The sequence below is a fragment of the Lampetra fluviatilis genome, chromosome 62 (assembly GCF_964198595.1).
Source record: "Lampetra fluviatilis chromosome 62, kcLamFluv1.1, whole genome shotgun sequence".
NCBI classification, from domain to species: domain Eukaryota; kingdom Metazoa; phylum Chordata; class Hyperoartia; order Petromyzontiformes; family Petromyzontidae; genus Lampetra; species Lampetra fluviatilis.
In genome coordinates this window covers 157,761-177,380 of record NC_136336.1, presented here as the reverse complement: position 1 = coordinate 177,380, position 19,620 = coordinate 157,761, and the positions used below count along the sequence as shown (strand labels likewise).

General features: G+C 49.9%; 2 protein-coding genes across 7 annotated transcripts in view; both read left to right on the top strand.

Moving 5' to 3' along the window:
• Nucleotides 1-2,868: 2,868 nt before the first annotated feature.
• The window catches only part of LOC144951462 (uncharacterized), a 138,101-nt gene continuing 121,349 nt past the window's right edge, over nt 2,869-19,620 (top strand). The window contains exon 1 of the mRNA XM_078881751.1: nt 2,869-3,067. Within this exon, the coding sequence (XP_078737877.1) occupies nt 2,990-3,067 (78 nt within the window). The 5' untranslated portion in view covers nt 2,869-2,989. The remainder of the gene's footprint in view (nt 3,068-19,620) is intronic.
• The window catches only part of LOC144951451 (uncharacterized), an 89,700-nt gene continuing 82,032 nt past the window's right edge, over nt 11,953-19,620 (top strand). For 3 of the 6 annotated variants that reach the window (XM_078881723.1, XM_078881721.1, XM_078881722.1), the window contains exons 1-2: nt 11,954-12,600; nt 16,785-18,468. In XM_078881723.1, coding sequence (XP_078737849.1) covers nt 12,495-12,600; nt 16,785-18,468 — 1,790 coding nt within the window. In that variant the 5' untranslated portion in view covers nt 11,954-12,494. Of the gene's footprint in view, nt 12,601-16,784; nt 18,469-19,620 lie in introns of all 6 variants that reach the window. The other 3 variants (XM_078881719.1, XM_078881720.1, XM_078881718.1) reach the window with 2 other exon arrangements.

The following is a 19,620-nucleotide window of genomic DNA, read 5'->3' as shown; positions in this document are numbered from 1 at the left end:
AACTTTAGCTGCGCGGTGGACGGCGGCTCAAAAACGTTGGCCATTTGGATATAGGCCGCCGGGAGTGTAGCCCGATTGGCCGGATGGATGGACTTGAAGGCCTGCAGAGCCCTTTCGTCCAAGCAGGTCGGAAGCGCCGGCAAGGCCTCCTCCATGGACCAGCCGACCGACATGTATGCCGCGTCGAACCGGTCCTGGAAGGCCGACCAGTCGCCCCCTTGCGCGACAAATGGCGCAACGTCCGGTAACCGGCGCTGCCATTGGCCGCGCGGCGCCGCGACGTGTGGAAGCCAAGCGGCACCTGCGGGCCACCCGGCGGATGCGACGTGGTGCGGCGGTGGCAGCATTGCGGCTCCCGCGGGCCACGCCGAAGACGCGGAAAGGTGCGGTGGTGATGCGGCCCCCATGGGTCACGCCGTAGGCGCAGCGAATTGTGGCTGAGTTGCGGCCCCCATGGGCCACGCCGTAGACGCAGCAAAGTGCGGCTGAGTTGCGGCCCCCATGGGCCACGCCGTAGACGCAGCGAAGTGCGGCTGAGTTGCGGCCCCCATGGGCCACGCCGTAGATGCAGCGAGGTGTGAAGGCACCTGCGCTTTCGCGACCCACCTGTCAGCGGCGGCGTACGAAGCCACGGCGTCGTCCCGCGACGCGGCGAGGGACCACGGCGTTGCCGAAGACGCGGCGGTATAAATCGGGCCTGCAGCGGCCCCCGCGGCCCACCCCGCCGGCGCAGCGAGGTGCGGGACAGCGGCCGTAGCCGCGGCAACCTCTCGCGACGCAGCGAGGCACCACGGAGTTGCGGCCTCCCCGGGCCACGCCGAAGACGCGGCGGTATAATACGGAGCTGCGGCGGCCCCCGCGGCCCACCCCGCCGGCGCAGCGAGGTCCGGGACAGCGGCCGCAGCCGCCGCAACCTCTCGCGACGCGGCGAGGCACCACGGCATTGCAGCCTCCATGGGCCACGCCGAAGACGCGGCGGTATAACACGGAGCCGCGGCGTCATCCATGACAAGGGACGCATCGCCGGTGGCCGGCCCCGTGAGCGCGGCGACAGGTGGAGCCGCGGCAGCACCCGCGGCCCATTCCGGTGGCACGGCGATGTACGGGGCAGCGGCAGCTGCCGCTGCCCACCCCGGCGGCCCGGCGAGGACGGCACGCGCGTACTTACCCGGGGCCCCCCCGGCGGGCGCAGCTTGATGTAGAGCCGCGTCGTCGCCGGCGGCTGGTCCCGCAGGAGCGGCGTGCCGAGAAACCCCGGCCGCGTCGGTGGAGAGACGCGGCGTCGCGGTCGCCATGGCAGCCATGTCCGCCGGCCGCCGCGTCGCAGCCGTAGTAGCGGCCGCATACGGCTCCCGAGCCAATATGGCCGCCGCGGATTGCGTCGCAGCCAACATGACGGCCATTTCCGGTGGAGCGGTCGCTGGGAAAACGGCGGCGCTTTCAACGTTGGCAGTTGACAGTTGCTCCCGTCTCGAGTGCGGGGCGGTTGGCTGCGTCCGTGCCTCCACCTCGGCCAACCTGACGGTCAGCTGCCCCACCGCCTGCAGGAGCTGGTGCAGCAGAACTGCGGGGACGCTCTCCGTCTCTGGCGGCGGCGGTGAGCTGGCACTCCCCGCAGCCGAATCCTCCCGCTCCGGCCCGCTCGTCTCCATGGGGACCGTCACCGGGGTCCCGGGCTCCGGGGTCACTGCTGGAGCCTCCTCTCTGCCTTCGGCACCCTCCAAGTCATGTGCCGGTGGGTTCTTACGCCGTGCGCCCGCTTTTGACTTTGGCGACGGTGTAAACTTCTGACACCAGTTGTTAAGTGGTTGTTGCTGTTGTAGACGGAGGTACTCGGAGACGGAGGTGAGTTAGGGGCTTCCGCCAGGGTTTATTAACAAGTATCACTATAAGGGCTCCCTCTTCACCCCTTCTACTATCCCCGTTCCTCCAGTGACCCCGCTTACGTCACGGGGTCTCCCTTAAATACCCTCTGAGGCGAGACGTCACGTGCACTGCCCGGCGCGTGCGACCCCACGTCCCGTGATGTCACCGCACCGGACAGCGCACGCGACGCCACCACTCTCCTCTACTCCTCTACACCTGTATTCTTTACCAGTGTATCAAGTAATTTAAGCGACTCGCTCACTGGAACCTTAGTGAATAGCGAAATCACATCAAAGCTCACCAAAATATCATTATGGTTAAGTTTAATAGCTTGGATCACATTCACGAAATGTTTTGAATTTCTTATGAATGAAGATGTCCTACCGATGTAGGGCTGTATTTGTTTAGTTATATATTTTGCTAATTTATATGTGGCAGAGCCACTTGTACTGACTATGGGTCGTAATGGGATGCCGATTTTACGAATCTTTGGAAGCCCATACAGTCTCGGTGGTTTTGAAGCCCTTGGCTTAATTAGGCATTGTTCATTCTTCGGGATTAATGAATTTGCAATGATTGCAGTAGTCTTACGTTCCAAAGTATTAGTTGGATCTCGTTTAATTTTAATGTAGGTACTTTCTTCTAATAAATCTTTAATTTTATTATCATAATCGGCTCGTGACATCACTACACTCAATTGATTTTGATAACGTTGAAGTGTTGTGTAAAACGAATTACTACTGGCAAAGACTAATTAGAGAATCCATTGAAATTGAGAGAAACAGAAATAACTTTAACTGCTCAGACAGCTACAGGCTTAGTGCGGCCTGGAAGCGTATTATTAAATAATACATATTACAATTCCTTATAGGGGAAACAAATACTAACTAACTGATTACTAACGTAGCATATGATTACAATAACACACATTACAACTGATTACTAATCTACAACTCACATCGTAACAATTGCCTGATTACTAATCTAGTATATCATTACAATAACCCCCCCTCTGCCTCAAATCGTTGCACCTGATGAGTTAAATGATGACGTCACCCTGCTGCTGCTCTATTTAAGACCGGGAGCAAGAGCAGAGCCCCTCACCATTCTGGCGAATTGCCCGATGATGCTGGATGCAATTACTAGCGAAGCGTCTTACTCAAAAATTGTAAATGTTGTGGTTTCACGCTTCAACACACCGGTGGGCTAAAGTAGTGAACTATTTGTCTTTTGTCAACGTGACACTTTTTTGCTGATTGGCCGTGTCGGGTGGTGGAGGGTTACGACACATTTATATATAACGCGATCTAACCCAAAAACGTTGATTATGAAATATAGAATTGTTATAACAACACTAATTGTTATAACAACACTCCTACAACATCAGTGCAGTGCCACACTAAATACGCACCACAATGACAATAGTTTAAAGCGATTTGAATCATGTTTTATTTTAAAAATGGAAATATGGTTGGGGGGGGTAGAGCTTTGTGACGTCATATTTGAGGGGGGGGGGGGGTCTGACTTTTTGTGACGCCGTGTGACGAGGGGGGGGGGGGTCAAAAATCGTCCAAAATCGCGTGACGTCATTTATGGACGGCCCCTAAATAGCCCCGGGTCTCACTCTCCAGTACTGCTGTTGTAAGCCACCTCGAATTTCGGTGGTGACCGGTGCCATTCAAGCACTTGGGAGAGGCTGCCCCAGAAGCCATGATGGCTAACAGAGGAAGTGCTGATATCTGGCTGGGAATAATGGCAAGCCCATTCTCAGGCTCGCTCACACTCCCGATGAAAAATTATCCATTGGAAGTTAAACCCACTGAGCGTCGTGGCAAGCGGAGCGATGGCGGCAAGTAGCCAGTGTGTAGCAGGCTTCTTAATATTCTTCTTAATGTTGCATTTTTAAAAATAATAGTTTGAACTTTTTTTACTAATGCAGAATGATTCTCAACATCCCAGTTCAACTGTAAACTTTGTTTCCCATTTTACAATCGCATTTTCCATCATTTGATGATAATTTGCTTTATAAGTCGACTGTATATGTAGCAATGTTATTAAATAAAGTAATTGTATATACGTTTTTGTCCAACGGATATTCTCAAGTTCTGACTCGCATGCTCTATCTATGAGGTCTCATTTGTTCGCCCTGCCGTTCGTCTCGTTTGTATCGATTGCCTTGTTTATTTTGTTTTGATTCTTTGGACTTCTTTGTATTGATTGGTGGATTGTGTCACGTCTTGTTTATCCACATTTGTCACGTGTAATGTATGTCAATCTTGTGTATACTGTCTGCATTATTATTAATGCTGGTATCGCGTGCAATGTTTGTCACAGTACGGTCTCACTTGTACTGCGTTTTCACGCGAACTCCGATTATCTTCGCAGCAGCAGCGGCATTTGGCTGGCCATCGAACAAAGACGGTCATGGCTTCGCGTGCTTTCAGATGCGCGTCTGCAGCCGTCTGGAACGCTCTTCTGATATTAGGAAACCACTGGAACTACGCACTTTTAAATCGTGCACATTGAAAACTAATTTCTTAGAGCTTGTTGTATCTATGCCCTGTTTTCCGTTATTAATATTAAGAATAATTAAGAATTTATTTTTTATATCTATATATATATTTTTTTTAATTAAATAATGAAAACAACCCACTACAAGCACACCAGGAATCTGTGAAACGGCCATTAAACTGGTAAGAAGTCGGTCACAGAGAGGTCAGAGACATCCAGATGGACAAAGATCGATAACCTGAACTCCCAAGACATCTTGAGATGCACGGAGGGGGTGCAGAGCAGAGTAAAGGATAATAACGGTTGCCACTCGCGTTTTCTTAACGTTTTCCTAACCGAAAAGTAGAAACTTAACAAAGAGAATTAACCAACAAACCATAGGTTTTTTTTTATTAGTAATTATCTTATATTACTCGTATTCACCGCATACATATTATTTAGAATTATATGTTTCCTATCTACACGACCTTCCGAAAAACTAAAGAGTACGAATTCCAGAAAGCTTAAGTGGAAACATAGTTACATTTAACCTCAGGACATTAAAATATAACTCAGAATAAAACACCAATCTCTGGAGAACTAAAATTGGCGAAGCCCCAAAATAATAATGTGACGAGGATCATTACGAATATTAATTAAACATAGACGAATGATAACCACGATACTAAAACCGAAGGAACTCATAAAATATAATTAAAGAATAAATGTAACACACAGGACCACATAAATGTATCGCATACATCTCCTCGACCACCTTTGTCTTCCAGCGGGGTCTGACCTCAGAATGACCCACACAGGGCAAGCAAGAAGGGAGCAGAAAGGTCACAAAGGGGGGGGTTTGTGCTGACATTCGAGAACATCTGGTTTTTTTTGTTTGTTTTCTCTCGCAAGAGACGCGGAGAGAGGAGAGGGTGCTCACGTTTGAGTTAAACACGGCCGTCTTTGTCTCCCCGCAGCACAAACAGATGGCCCATGAATGCTTGGAGGGTTAGGAAAGGTCGCGAGGAGGGGTCGCGGGGGTGTCTGCTTCTTCTCGCTCTGTTTGTGTTTTTGTTGCCCGCTCGCAAGGAATGCACAGAGAGGGGAGTCACGTTTTGAGTTAGGCACGGGCGCACACAGCGAACAGGCAGTCTGGGTCGAGTCGTGCTCGGTCTCGCAACTCAGCTTGCGACGCAGCGTTGCGACAGGGCTCACAAGAGAGCTGGGGCAGATCGTGCTTCGAGGAGAGATGGGACGACGAGACGTCGTTAAGGTGACAGTCTGAGTGCAGTCAGTCCGAGTCGCGCTCAGCGGTGCGACGGGGCTCACAAGAGAGCTGGGACAGATCGTGCCTCGAGAAGTGATGGAACGAGGAGGGGTCGTTCGAGTCGCAGAAGTCTGAGTTCAACCTGGGTCGGGGCTGGGTTTCAGCCGTGCTCCGGCTGGCGGAGCGTCGTGAGGAAACGAAACACCGATGCCGATAGCAGGTGTCGCTTCTCGCAGAACGAAGTTAAGTGCGAGTGAAGCTGGCAGCTGCACGAACAAGGGAAGCACTGAGCAGAGAGAGTGACGAGTGACGACAAGCAATCAACCTGTAAAAGGGCGGAGATCGCCAAGCGTCGACCAAGCGAGCAAAGCAGAGAGCGCGAAGCAGTGGAGAAAGCCTGGTCAAACGGCTGAGGAAGAGGACAGCGCCATCGAATGCGCCGTGTGTCTAATACACACCCAGATCAACCAGCATCAACCAAAACCGACTCGTCATCCCGCAGTGGAGAAAGAGAGTCAAAGTCATCCGAACGAGCGACACCGAGCGACACCGAGCGACACCGAGCGACACCGAGCGACACCGAGCGACACCGAGCGACACCCAGCGCCACCGAGCAACACGAGCGACCGAGCATCTTCAAGGACAGCATCGTGCCAACTCGTCATCTAGCAGTAGAGGGAGAGAGAGCGCAAGAGCAGCACGACTCGGACGTCACCGGGCGTCACCCAGCGTCGTGCCAACTCGTCATCTAGCAGTAGAGGGAGAGAGAGCGCAAGAGCAGCACGACTCGGACGTCACCGGGCGTCACCAAGCGTCGTGCCAACTCGTCGTCCAGCAGTGGAGAGCGAGAGAGCGCACAAGCCGAGACACGCCGAGCGAGGGAGCAGCAGGGGCTCGCGGCGGCCACGCCCAACCCAGAGAAAACTTCTGGCCGCTGTTTGTATCCTCCCACACCACACAAGCTAACGACACAACTCCCGGCTCTAAGAATTAATTAATATTACAAGGGGACAACGCACACACAGCACGCACATGAATAAGACTTAAAAAAAAAAAATGTCTTTGCGTTTCAAAAAGGTTGCCATTTCGAGGTGGTGCGTTCAATATCAACTGATCGTGCAAAGCAGTTGCTGCCGTCGAGTTACATGAATAAGAAATGTTTAGTCATTCATTTTCGTTAACTGCATAATCACGCCAATGAATAAGTATTTTTAGTCATTCATTTTCGTTACTGCGTAATCTTGTCCATGAATTTATTGACGTATACTTGCTTTCGGATAAGAGAGTGTCATGTGCTTGTTTAGAATAAAATTGCTTAACACCAACTGTTCGAGTGCTTCTTTCCAAGTCCATGCAAAACTATCTTATTCTTGATAACTGTATCCTGCGATGAGATATGAAAATGGAGACCTAAAATAACATAAACACACTAAGATAATCGGTAAACGTTTAATCGATGATAATCGTGTTATCCTGATTGATATAACAATGGATAAACGAAGCTAAGCCTAATTATCATAACTGCTCACAGTAACATAATCGCAAGCATCCGCATAAATTACTACGATTATCTCCATGATTATCATAATTTATGCATATAATTACACACATTATCATAATTTATGCATGTTAATATACATTAACATAATTAATGCGATTTGCGCATTTTTCGGAAAATTAACAATTTTTATTATTTTTTATCAAAATTTCATAACCCAACACATACAACAAGCTGCTTTTTGTGTTTAGTGTGTTGTCCTTACCCCGCCCCTCCGATAAGCACGGTTGGATGTGTACAGTGCGAAAGAAGTTAAACATACAAACATTCACTTACTCATGACATATATCCTGCTGTCGGTCCCTATCGTCTAAATTTGCATCCCTGGTTCACAGTTACATTGAACCTGGCTTCAATATTCATCACCATAGCCTACTTGGCGGCCAGTCTCCAATGTTTAGACACTCGTGGTGTTGGTCCAGTCCCCTCCAGGTGTCAAAGCCCTCTGCTCTAAGATAGGACTTTCACATCTTGTCATCGGAACTGGAGAATTTAGCGAGGCGACCTCCGGTACAACCCTGGCAACACACCTCAGTGCTTCGATCACTTTCCACACGAACATGGCAACACCACCCAGTGCTCCCACAGCCACACTGATGCCATCTACACTTAATGCTCATCCAGCTCTCGCACACGCACGTGGGCGCTGCGATGGCGAGATGTTAACTCCCTCGCCTAGTATACAGCAGAGCGTGGGTTCGATCCCGACCCTGACGCCTGCTGTATATTTGGAGTTTGCGTGTTCTCAGTTGTCCCGTGGATTTTTTCCGGTTTTTCTCTCCATATTTAGAAAAATGCGTTTCGAGTATTTGGCTGCTTTACTTTTCCACATGATAAACCAATTCATTTGGCTATCATTTGTAACCAGGTATCTTCTGAAAAGAGCTATATAGCTCAGTGGGCCTTACCTTGTGAAATAAAAAAAAGCTTAGTAAATAGTACTCCCATTTTACCACCCACACACCCGGCACAAACTTCCCCCTCGGCGAAATACCCTGAGCTTCCTACCCACTCCTCACATCGAAATCACAAGACGTCCCCACCAGATCCAAAGTCAGAATCACTCTGCCTCACCAGCCATGTCTTGTTCATTTCAAAGTCACTTCTCAAATCGTGACCTCGTTCATGAGGGAACTGTTAACATCCTCGGTCTCGCTGAGATTTGGCACACACGTGAACGGGTATCTCTCGATCTACAACCGTCGGCTTCCAAAATTTCGCGTAAACGCAATTGACAAATTATGGGCACTTTTCGATATGCGAATTTTAAATTTCACTCCGGCCACGTGCCACGAGATCGTCAAACGAGAAGCCACCCAGGAGGCTGCATCGTTTCCCATCCGCGACAGCGTCACTGTGTCCCTGCAGTGCAGCGGCAACGCCTCCACATCGCCGCCTCTCCACTCATCCTAACATGCAGCGGGATATTTTGGTGAATTCCCTGATAAGATGAATACATTTTCTTTAAAATTCGTTATTACTCAATCGTTTCCATATTTTTGTTATTTATGATTATGTTTATATTGTTAAAAGTGGTATAGGTGGTGTACATTCTTAGGTTCGGAGTAGAGTTGAAATGACTGCCTGAAACGCATTCCTAACTTTTAGTGTTACGTGACTGGGAATAGCGCAGTCCGAGTCGCGAAACTTCGTTGCACTCTCGCATGTTTTGAAGAACGCATGCCGTGCTTAAATCGTGGGATATCTGCACTGTCTTCAAGCACCCCAAGCATTCTTCCATTGGGCACTACAATAGCACGGTGGTGGTGCGGATGATCGTAGTCATCTCGAGACTTGGACCTCTTCCAGAACCACCTGGGCCCCTCTACTGCACATAGCCGCCCTCTCTGAACAAATTGGCCGTAGACTTGAGAGACAATGGAATAACTGGCCTTGACATTCACTACCAGATATGGAAGACGTGTATGAAGTTATACCATTCAGCTCGGGCAAGGCCCTGATCACAAATGGTGTTATGAACACAAATATCCCATTTCATCACTAACCTCCCTCCTGTGTCCCCAGAACACAGTTTATTTCACGATATATTTCAGTTGCCAATGTGAATAAACTCGCCCCCTATTGCTCTGGAAAGCTCAAGGCATGGCATTCATTTAACTTTTTTTGTTGTCCTTCCTCCGCACCTTAAATTATTAGCACGGTTGGCAGAAGAAGTTCTACATTGATACATATGTAGTGACTGACTTGCAGACTCAACTTCTTGGAGGCAATTATTTAATTAGACACCGAGCACACTTTGTACACTTTATACAATACACACCCTACACTGTTACACATTCTCTGTCTCTCGCTTATACGCAACTCTACACTGGTTGCAAGCCTACACACAACGCTAGCCGTCTGACACTGACAGTGCTGAACTGAGACAGCCAACTACGCCTAGCAGCGCAATTATCAAGTGGAGACGACCGCGACGAAGGCCCGAGACGACAGCAGCGATGGCGACGATCTTCAACAGCAACGACGACGGGGATCCCACACCAAAAACGACAGCCCCGAGCTCCCGCTCGGGGTCCCCTTTTATCCTGTAAGCGTGGCCTCGCTCCGCCCCGGCCATCTGTAACCTACTAGCGGGCTCTCGACGTGTCCCTTCTGTAACCTTTCCCCTAGATCCCTCTCGGGTCTATCACGTGGCCTGCTGTCAATCAGGGCTGCTTCGAGCTGCAGATCTCCTTCCCTGCCAGCAGCCAGCGCTATGCTGCTTCGTGACCGATTCTATGTCACTACACATATGAACCTTATTGCGGGACCCAGGGGTCTCGAATAAACGGAAGTCAAAATCGTAATTAATTATTTTTTGGCGACTCCGTCCCACCGCACACATCAACACCGTGACCCACCTGGCGCGGATCATTCTGTTGTCATGTCGTCCAAGCGCAGCGAGGACGAATGCGCAGAAGAGCTGAACAAGCAAATTCACTCCATGCTCGGGTATGGGCAGGATCATGAGTCTTATCCAAAGCTGCTCAAACTGCCTTCGCGACTTATCAGAATGGAATGCATAATATAGTGAAACTGCTCTCTTATCTTCATTATTATTTGGGACCTACCAATGTCTGCAGCCAAGATCAATCGATGACAATCCTATTACCTGCAGATATTTAACAGATGAGATGCATTGCACCGTTAATTCCTCCTGTTTGATAATACTTCTTTTGTCCGTATGCATCTGTGCAGATAGGTTTTTTTTTGCGGTTAAGCCATAGTTCCCACATACCGCTCGTATCAATGCGGATAAGAGGAGCGGCGACCCACTATTCTGTAGAGTAACATTTGTATAAACGTTTGTTACAATATGAACAGCGCATTGAAAACGCATACTATTTTATGTACTGCTTACAAAATGTGTTCACAAATACACACTGAGAAACACGATGATTGACAGAGGAGTGTAAATTATTTTTTCGATAGTGTATTTAAATAGAGGTACTGCAGGTTTTAAAGGCATAGTTTAACAAGACAAAACTTGCTACCATCTTTAAAACCCATTGGTGAAAAATAGCTAAGTTTTGTTTACATTATAATATAATGTTTATGTTCGAGCTGGGGGCTTATGGAAACCCGGGGTCCCGCCATAAGGTTCATAAAAACATTGATTCTGGAGTTTGGTGAGACATTCTGGCTGTCGCCTGATAAGGCTGAGTTTTAATTATGATCGGCGAACGTCGAACTCGAATAGTAAATGTTGTGGTGTGTTTACTCTCCAACACTCAAGCGGGGTGCTGAACGAGGAACTCATTGGCACGTTTTGTTTACGTGCCAAACCTTACAAATTGGCTGTCGGGTGGTGGCGGGTTTAACGACACATTTAACCTAAAAAAACTCATGGATAATGTTGGTCACGAAAGTCTACTGCGTGTTCAATCTCAAATTCTATTGCCAGCTCACACCCGTAAGGGTGATCATCACACAGCACCAATACTCGAATCCCTCCATCAGCTCCCAATCCAATCTTGGATCAATTTTAAGATCACACCTCTCATCATCATCTTCAAGATCCTCCATGCACTCTCTCCTGCCTGCCTCTCCCCTCTCATTGTATTCCCCTTCACGCTACAGTCTGCTCCAGAAACCCAGACCTTCTGCCGCAGCCTTCAGTCGACCTTCACGGAGGGAGAGAGATCTACCTCGCTCTCGCATCACCCCATCGCTGGAGATTCCTTCGCACCGCCATCCGTGTTCACTCTCTGCCCATCTTCAAGTGGAGGCTCAAAACCTTCCTCGACTCTGCCGATGAAAGACTGCTCCTAAATCAAAAATAAATACGCCTCTATTTCCCAAGATGCCCAGATTACACTGTTTTGTTTAACGTATTGAGATGTGGTTGCATGTAGATGCGAAGTCCGAATTACATTGAACTGTAACTGTGTCATTCAATTAAAGCGTCATTCGATTACAGTACAGTGTGTTGATACCTCGGGTGGCACTGCACTTACAATCACGAATGCTTTCTTTAAGTTGCCTATGAGGTCGGTTTGAATATCAGTACAACAACATGTAAGGTCACCTCTGTGGAGAATGTTCAGCTCAGAGGTAAGCGGATCAGCCTTGAAAGGGCCTTGCCCGACCTCGCTCTGGGGTATTCGGGTGCCGGTGGTAGCTCCACCGTGAAGTTTTCTCTGGGTGAGACGGAGGGAGGAGGGGTTGGCTGTCCACGGTGAGACTGGGGGGATATTCCACTGCTGCGGTTGGGGCTTATTCGTTTCTGGGCTGCTCTGAGTGGCGTTGCTAATGAGATGTTGATGATGAGATGTTGCTGCTATTCGCTATGCTGAGGTTCAGAGGGACGACGCGGCGGAGGCGGCGTTGGAGGCTCTCTTTTCACAAAGAGCGCCTCGAAATGCGCATGCGTTTACTTTCATTATTTATTATTATTTAATCGCGCTCTGCATTGTGAAACGCGGTCTTGTACGACGCCGTTGGGAAGGGTGGCTCGCGCTTTGCATTTTTCGATTTTTGTTGTTCCATTTGGCCGAACCTATTTGCGATTGAAGCTGCATTTGCTATTAAGGCACCGCATAACAACCCTCACGCATTCCCCCACCAACCCTCCTCCACCACCAACCCTCCTCCACCACCATCCTCCTGCTCCTGCTGCTGGGTGCGTCCGGCGCGGCGCCAGCCGGGACGCGCTCAGGCGACAGCGGCGTTCAATCCCCCGGGTGCGATGGCCAGGCTGCTGCTGCTGGCGGCGTGAGTAGTATCCCCGCGCGGAGAGGCTGTTTGTTTGTTCATCGGGGACTTCATTAATTACTCATTAGTGGCGACCGGCAGCAGCAAACCTCATCCGTGATGCCGCCGCCTACCAGCCCTGCGGACAGCTCCGCGCTTTGGGCGCCATCCTCCCCGGCTCTGCTTCGTCTTCTTCCCTGGCTCCTCGTTACTCTGCTGGCTCCAGGTCTGTTGTCGTTCGCGCTCCTTGAATGCAGTTGTTACTACACGCGCGCGCGTGTGTGGTTCTGGGCCTCCCCTAGGTCGACTCAGCCTCAAACGAGTACCTGATGCGGTGTGTAAAATCATTGCCACTGGGGAGACAAAGGCGGCCCGGCGTGGTGCTGGCCACCCAACCCCTCGTGTTCCATGTCAGCCTTCATAGGTGCTCGCTAACAGCACTTGCCCCAACAAGTCTGTTAAGGCTACACGGGGGATCTTTGTCTTTTGTGGTGGGACACGGTCCCCTCTCGATAGTTTGCATCGCGACCGCGAGCGCTGCCTGCACCCCCTCGGTCTATCATTGGCGAGGGAAGAGCCTCCTGGTTCTCGCCGCTGTTTCACGGATTCCGTCTGCCTCGGCATTGTCCGTGCCCGTTGGAGGCGAGCGGGAAGCCAGGGGCAGCCAGGGGGCGGAAGGGGGTCCGCGGTGGCCATGTCCGAGCCGTGCTGACGGATAATTCCTCAACATCGCCATATATTCCTCGCAGCCAACAACCTAATTCATTATATATAAAACCATCGCCGCTATTAATAAGTATCGATTCTTTTTTTATCGCATATGCGGTATATAAAACCACTAAAACATTGTAATCGTGGTAAGCCACGTAACTTCACCTCCATTTCATCACTGAATTATTGGGTTATCATCGTAGCAACAACCGCAAGAAGCTTGAACAATCTCCACGATGATGGTGATGATGAAGACGCCACTTTGCATGCGAAAGGCGGCGGCCCGCTCGGCTGTTCCATTCATCACGGGCGGTGTGGCGCCTACAAAGTGGTGGTAGCCGACGTAGCCCACTGTGGCCCCTCAGTGTCATATCAGTTACAGATCGCCAATGACCGCATCGCCTGTACAGCTGAACAGGCTTGGGAAGCAGCGTTAGTGTTTGAGGAGGGGTGGCGCATTGGTTAGCGCGCTGGCACTCGGAGCTCATGACCACCAACACCACCAGTGACGATTATCTGAACCGGTCTTGGGCATCCCCTAGGTCGACTCAGCCTCAAAATGAGTACCCAGTGAGATTTGTAAAACATCGCCACCAGGGAGACAAAGGCGGCCGGGCGTGACTGCTGGCCATCCACCGCCTCGTGTCACACAGTGGCGGCCTTCAGAAGTGCTCGCTAACAGCACTCGACTCAGCTGTCTGCTCAAGGCTATACCGGGGATCTTTGTCTTTGCTGGATGGACGCACAACCACGCGCTCAGCAGGTGGTGGAGGCTGTGGGAAGTAAACTCGGTTGACAACAGACGCCGGTTCAGCGAAACCAATTGTTGTACTGCACTGCCACTCCACGTCCTCCCAACGCCTTCGCCGACGCGGCGGAGGTACGGGTGCGAAGAGGCACGTGTCGCGAACACCTCGGCCCCACCTGTGGCCTGCCAAAGCATCGGCCACGCGCGTGGACATGCCGGGGGCTCCGTCGTGCGAACATCGGCCCGCTCTGATTGGCCCGCTCTGATTGGCCTGCTCTGATTACTGATTGGCGGATTTGAACGGCAAAAAAGCGCGCGGACATTGGGGAGTTGTGGGGGTGCAGAAGGATGAAGGGGGTTGGTAAGAGATGGGAGCAGGGGGGGCGCTAGAAACCTCCGAGAAGGGACAGGAAGCAAGGGGAGACAAAGACGGTGCCCCACCTTGTTACGTCACAATGCCTTGCTGGAAACCCCGTCGTCGTAAATCGGGACCCTATTTTCCCCATAGACGGTAGTAACATCACTTTGCCGATGTGGTTTTCCCCTTCTATCAGCTTTATTTAACAGAAACACACTTGAGAACAACAGAAGCTCGACACCAAGTCGCGTCGGAAACCTGGCCGACGTGTTCGGAAGAAGCGTCGTAAATAAAGTTTCTGCATCGTCGTAATTTGATCCATGGTCGCATTGTGTAAACGTCGTAAATATGGGCCGTCGTACAATTAAAAAAAACCGGAGACCGCTTGTGTAAAGCGGTGAGTGGGACATGAGCAAAGGGAGCCCTGTGGGTGTGTGTGTGTGCCTCGCCTGGTATGCAGGAGGTCGTGGGTTTGATCCCGTCCCTGACGCCTGCTGCTGTATATTGCGAGTTTGCGGTGTCTCTCTCCCCGTGGTCGTGTGGAATTATGTCCGGGTCCTCCGGGGTTTCCCTCCACATTTAGAATCGACACGCGTTTAGGATATTTGGCTGCGACTCTCCATGTCCACGTGATAAGTCACTTGGTTGAGCTATATCATTTGTGAGAGCTATTATAGCGCAGTGGGCCTATACCTTGTAAAATAAAAAAGAAAAGTTTGAATAGTTCAAACGTTATATTCGGGAACCATCTGCATCCCTAAACACGTGGACAGGTGAGTCCTGCTAATATTTAGCTGTTTGTCCATTTGTTTCAATGGGTGCTTTGCCTCCGGGAGGCAACGGGAATGCTCAGATAAAGTCAAAGCAAGGGAATAAACGGTTCAACATCTGCCCAGATGGTTTCACGGTCCATTTGCTTAAAACTACCAGGTCTTCACAAATCTACAAAGTCCTGGATGCCACGCACTTGCCATCATGCCCGGCTATTGCCACTAACCATACTCATCGGGAGTTAGTTCGCATATCCCCATCGTCTCTGGCGATGAGGTTGTGAATTGGGCGGCAGATTCGCGGCAGCGCAGAGGTTAACGCTCGTGCCTCACAGCAAGGAGGGCCTGGGTTTGATTCCCGACTCCGGGCTCTTTTCTGTGCCGTGTTTTTACGTTCTCTCTCTTTCTCCACCTGTTGGGTTTCCTCCAGCTTCTCCCGTTTCCTCTTATGGATAAAACAAAACCAACATTGATTTTGGCCGCACATCCCAATGCTGATAGATTACCTGCAAATTACTCAATTGGGTATTACACATGGCCAAACTGCAATCACTTGGACTGTCCTGAACAGTTTTTAGACTCAGAGGCATTCTTGGCTAAACAAGCACAATAATAATGCACGACGGTCACGATACTTGCTAAATGATACCACGTGCAATGAGGAAAAACTCAGTACAGGAGACACTTGAATATCGTGGGGGTTCCGTTCTTGGAATGTGTCACGAAAGCCAAAACCGCGATATTCAATACTCAAGCCTCACCTAAATAATAGGGCGAGGTACACGGCGACCAACCAGAGACACATCACAATGGACACAAGTACTGTAGTGTATGCCAAATAAACTAACAACTAAACAATTGAAATAAACGTGTAAAAGTCCGATACAAATAACATTGCGAGACGATATATAGTATAAATACTGAATAAATACTGTATTGGCCGATGATGCTGATCCAAAGTGGGTGTGTGTATTTGTCCGCGAGTGGGAAGCAGTATTGACCCCAGTTCGATTCCCGCTCACGCCCAACAGCAGTAATGATTATCTGAATCGGTTATGGGCTTGCCCTAGGTCGACTTAGCCTCAAACGAGTACCCGTTGCGATTTTTAAAACATCGCCACGAGGAAGACAAAGGCGGCCGAGCGTGGTGCTGGCCACCCACCCCATCGTGTGCAATTGCCGGCCTTCATATGAGCTTGCTAACTGCACTTTGCCTCAACAGTTAAGGCTATACAGTTGATCTTTGTCCGCGAGATGCTGGGAGGGAGCGGTGGTGTAGTGGTTTGCCCGCCGCGCTACAAACCTGACGACCCGAGTTCAAAGCCAACACCAGTGACAATTATCCAAACGGGTCTTGGGCCTCCCCTAGGGAGACAAAGGCGACCAGGTGTGGTGTTGGTCACCCATCTCTTTTGCCGTGTTGGCCTTTATAGGTGCTCGCAAACAGTACTTGCCCCAACAATCTGTTAAGGCTTTACGGGGGTTTTTGTCTTTGTCTGCAAGATGCCTGCACAGTTGAGGTGCCACTAGCTCCCATCCCTCGCCCACCCCGGACCATGGTACCAGCCAGCATACTCACGATTGGCCAAAACGAACCCCTGCGATAGCTAACTTGGTATGCAAAGAAGTCCCCTACGATACGTCGAAACTGTGAACGATAACCCCGCGATATTCAAGGCTCTCCCGTAAGTGTAAGACTGTTCATCTATGTGCAGAGCGGCTAGTTATTATTCACCCATATTAAGGCTGAGAGTGTTAATCTTTCAGAATAATGGGTATGATATTTATTGTTAATGCTTGTCATGTGTTTATGAATTTCACAGCTGCAACAGCCATGCCGGATCAAGTGCCATTCCCAGCACATAACGACACCTTGACGACCACCCAAAACTACTCAATGTTGCGTCCGGTCAACGCGTCGTCTTCGCAGGAGACCAGCGGAAGCAACTTGACGTCGGTGTTGTCCACCCCGTTGGAAACCGCCCAACTGGAAGACTCCCACAGGAGGGCACCCGAAGTGCCTCTCAACGTGTCTCCGTCCACGCCTGTCTACGTTCACGAATTTCCATCACCACCTGGTCGGAATCAGTCGGCACCGCTTGCCACGGACCACAGTGTACTGGCTGACGGAGCTGGAGACATGCCGGGTGCAACTGCACAACCTCATAACAATGCTCACAGTGATGACAACCAAGGCAATGTCTTTGGGAGCAGTGGAGATGGGTCACCTACGGAAAACCCGCAGCACTTTAAAATTGTCGAAATGGTAAATCCCGTGACCTCCAAAATCGAAAGAAGTCCCGAATTTGTCCAAGCATTTGAGAAAGATGATTTGGTTGTGCAGGAGCTGCAGAGCTTTGAGAAAATGGACATCTCTGAGCCACGGCACGGCAGAGAAAGCAATGAGGTCTACACAGCGAAGACAGAAGTCGTGACAGTAACTAAAGTATTACCTAAAGACACTACCACCAGTGGCCTCTTGACTGATGCCATCACGATCGCCATTCCTCCAATGCCAACGAAGCAGGAGGCTACAGAGAAAAATTCCGAGCCAAGTCTCACCGCTCAGGGGGAGGAGAGTTTTGGAAACCTGGAAGATATCGAACTCAAAACGAGCGCCATCAAAACTGAATCTGTGGAAGGTTTTGAACCTTACAATGAAGGGTCTCTGAATGTAGGGCTGCCATTTATTAGAAACACGGAGGTGAAAGATGCCTTGGAATCTACTGCATCCACTGTCACTTCAATGGAAGAACCTTGGTTCAACATGACTGAAGCACCCAGTTCAGAAGGTGAAGTTTTGTCAGAGGGATGGAAAGGTGATGGGCTAGTTGACGTCGATGACAAAGATGCATCACTTGTGGGAAATGAAGACGCAAATGATCACGCCACAAATTCCAAGACACAATTAGAAGCTCCCAATGTTGGGAACTCATCTGAGACATATGCTGACTTTGGCGACACCGGTGAGATATATGATGGCGTTGACAGCAAAGGGACACTTCAGCTGGAAGATTCAAGTAAGGACAGTGACAGTTACTGGAGCCGGCGATCCACTGCCGACCCAGACCTTGAGGAGTCAAGGGAATCGTGGTTCGTGACTACTGTGACGGACATGCAGCCCAGGACTCCTGAAGCGGAAGAACTTGCTCCACCGATAACGAGAGGACCAGCAGCGATCAACGACGACGACGATGATTACGGTGACGTTAATAATTTAACCTACGGAGATGGAAGCCTGAGCGCGGAGCCAACAACGTCACAGATCTCCAGCAGCAGCGGCCCGGTGGACACTATCGCACCTTGGGACGAGGCCAAGTCGAAGGGCAAGGCTGTGGCAGCGTCGGATGCTGCGAGCTCGTTTGAGCTGGTGGACGGAGTGAGGAAGTGCAGGCCGGGCTACGCTCCACACAACGCCTCCTGCATCTCGGTGTGCGCAACGACGCCCCACTATTGCTACAACAATGGCCGCTGCTATTTGGTGGAAAACCTGGGAGCCATATGCAGGTGAATACAAATTGTGCCAGCCCATTGCAAATCAATTGAGATGCTTTGAATTTGATCACTACTTGTCATTATCGGCTGTGCACTGAGAATTGTCTCGTGATAGTTTGGCCCAAAAATAATACACTTTTGTGGGAGTTGAGACATTTACATTTTAGATCAACAGGGCTTCCAATCTGCCATTGTGGCCTAGTCTGAGTACTATAATGTTAATTTGTGGGCATAGGCATACCTTTATTACATTGTTATCATCCATTGTACCTTATTGGTAAACACACTTGTACAGTTGCCTGGTTGCATTACGGATAAATAACTTAAAATGCAATGTTACAAGTTCAAATCCCAGTCATGTCTAAAATTCAGCCTCTTGTCCTTCCAAAATGGTGCCATGGTAGCGAGATGTTAACTACTTCGCCTGGTATACATCAGGTCGTTGGTTTGATCCCGTCCCTAACGCCTATATGCCTGTATTTGGAGTTTGCATGCTCTCCCCGTGGTCGCGGGGATTTTTCTCCAGGTCCTCCGTATTTTCTCCCTCCATTTAGAATCAACGTCACGCGTTTAGAGTATTTGGCTGCTATACATTTCCACATTATAATAAGGCACTTTGTTGAGCGATCATTTGTGATAGCCAGGTCGCTTCTGAAAAAGAGCTACATCGCTCAGTGGGCCTTACCTGGTAACATAAATCATTGTTTAGTTTGTGAGTGGGTAAACTGAGTACCATTGTGGGTGGCGGTTGTCCTATGTAGAGACTGGCCCTTGTCATGGGAACGTTATTTTCACCACTGGCTCATGGCCATCAATGGATATGAACGTGGCCTCATACTTACGGATACTTTGAAACAACTCGACACACTGGTGTGAAGTTATTGAGAGCCCCTATAACAAACGTGTTGTGCTGCCTTTATTGCACTCTCAGTCAATGTGTGTGTGTGCATGACACGTAACTGTGCTACTGCCTGCACAGAATTAACGAGGTGGATGGTAGAGGCAAGACGACGCAGACAAGACAGATAGTACACAACCAGTATTGTACATATGGGACGATACAAGCGAGACCGTACAGACAAGACCATGCAGACGTGAGAAGCGATAGAGACAAGGTAGACCGTATATAAAGTGCACACAATACAGTAGAAACTAGACAGTATC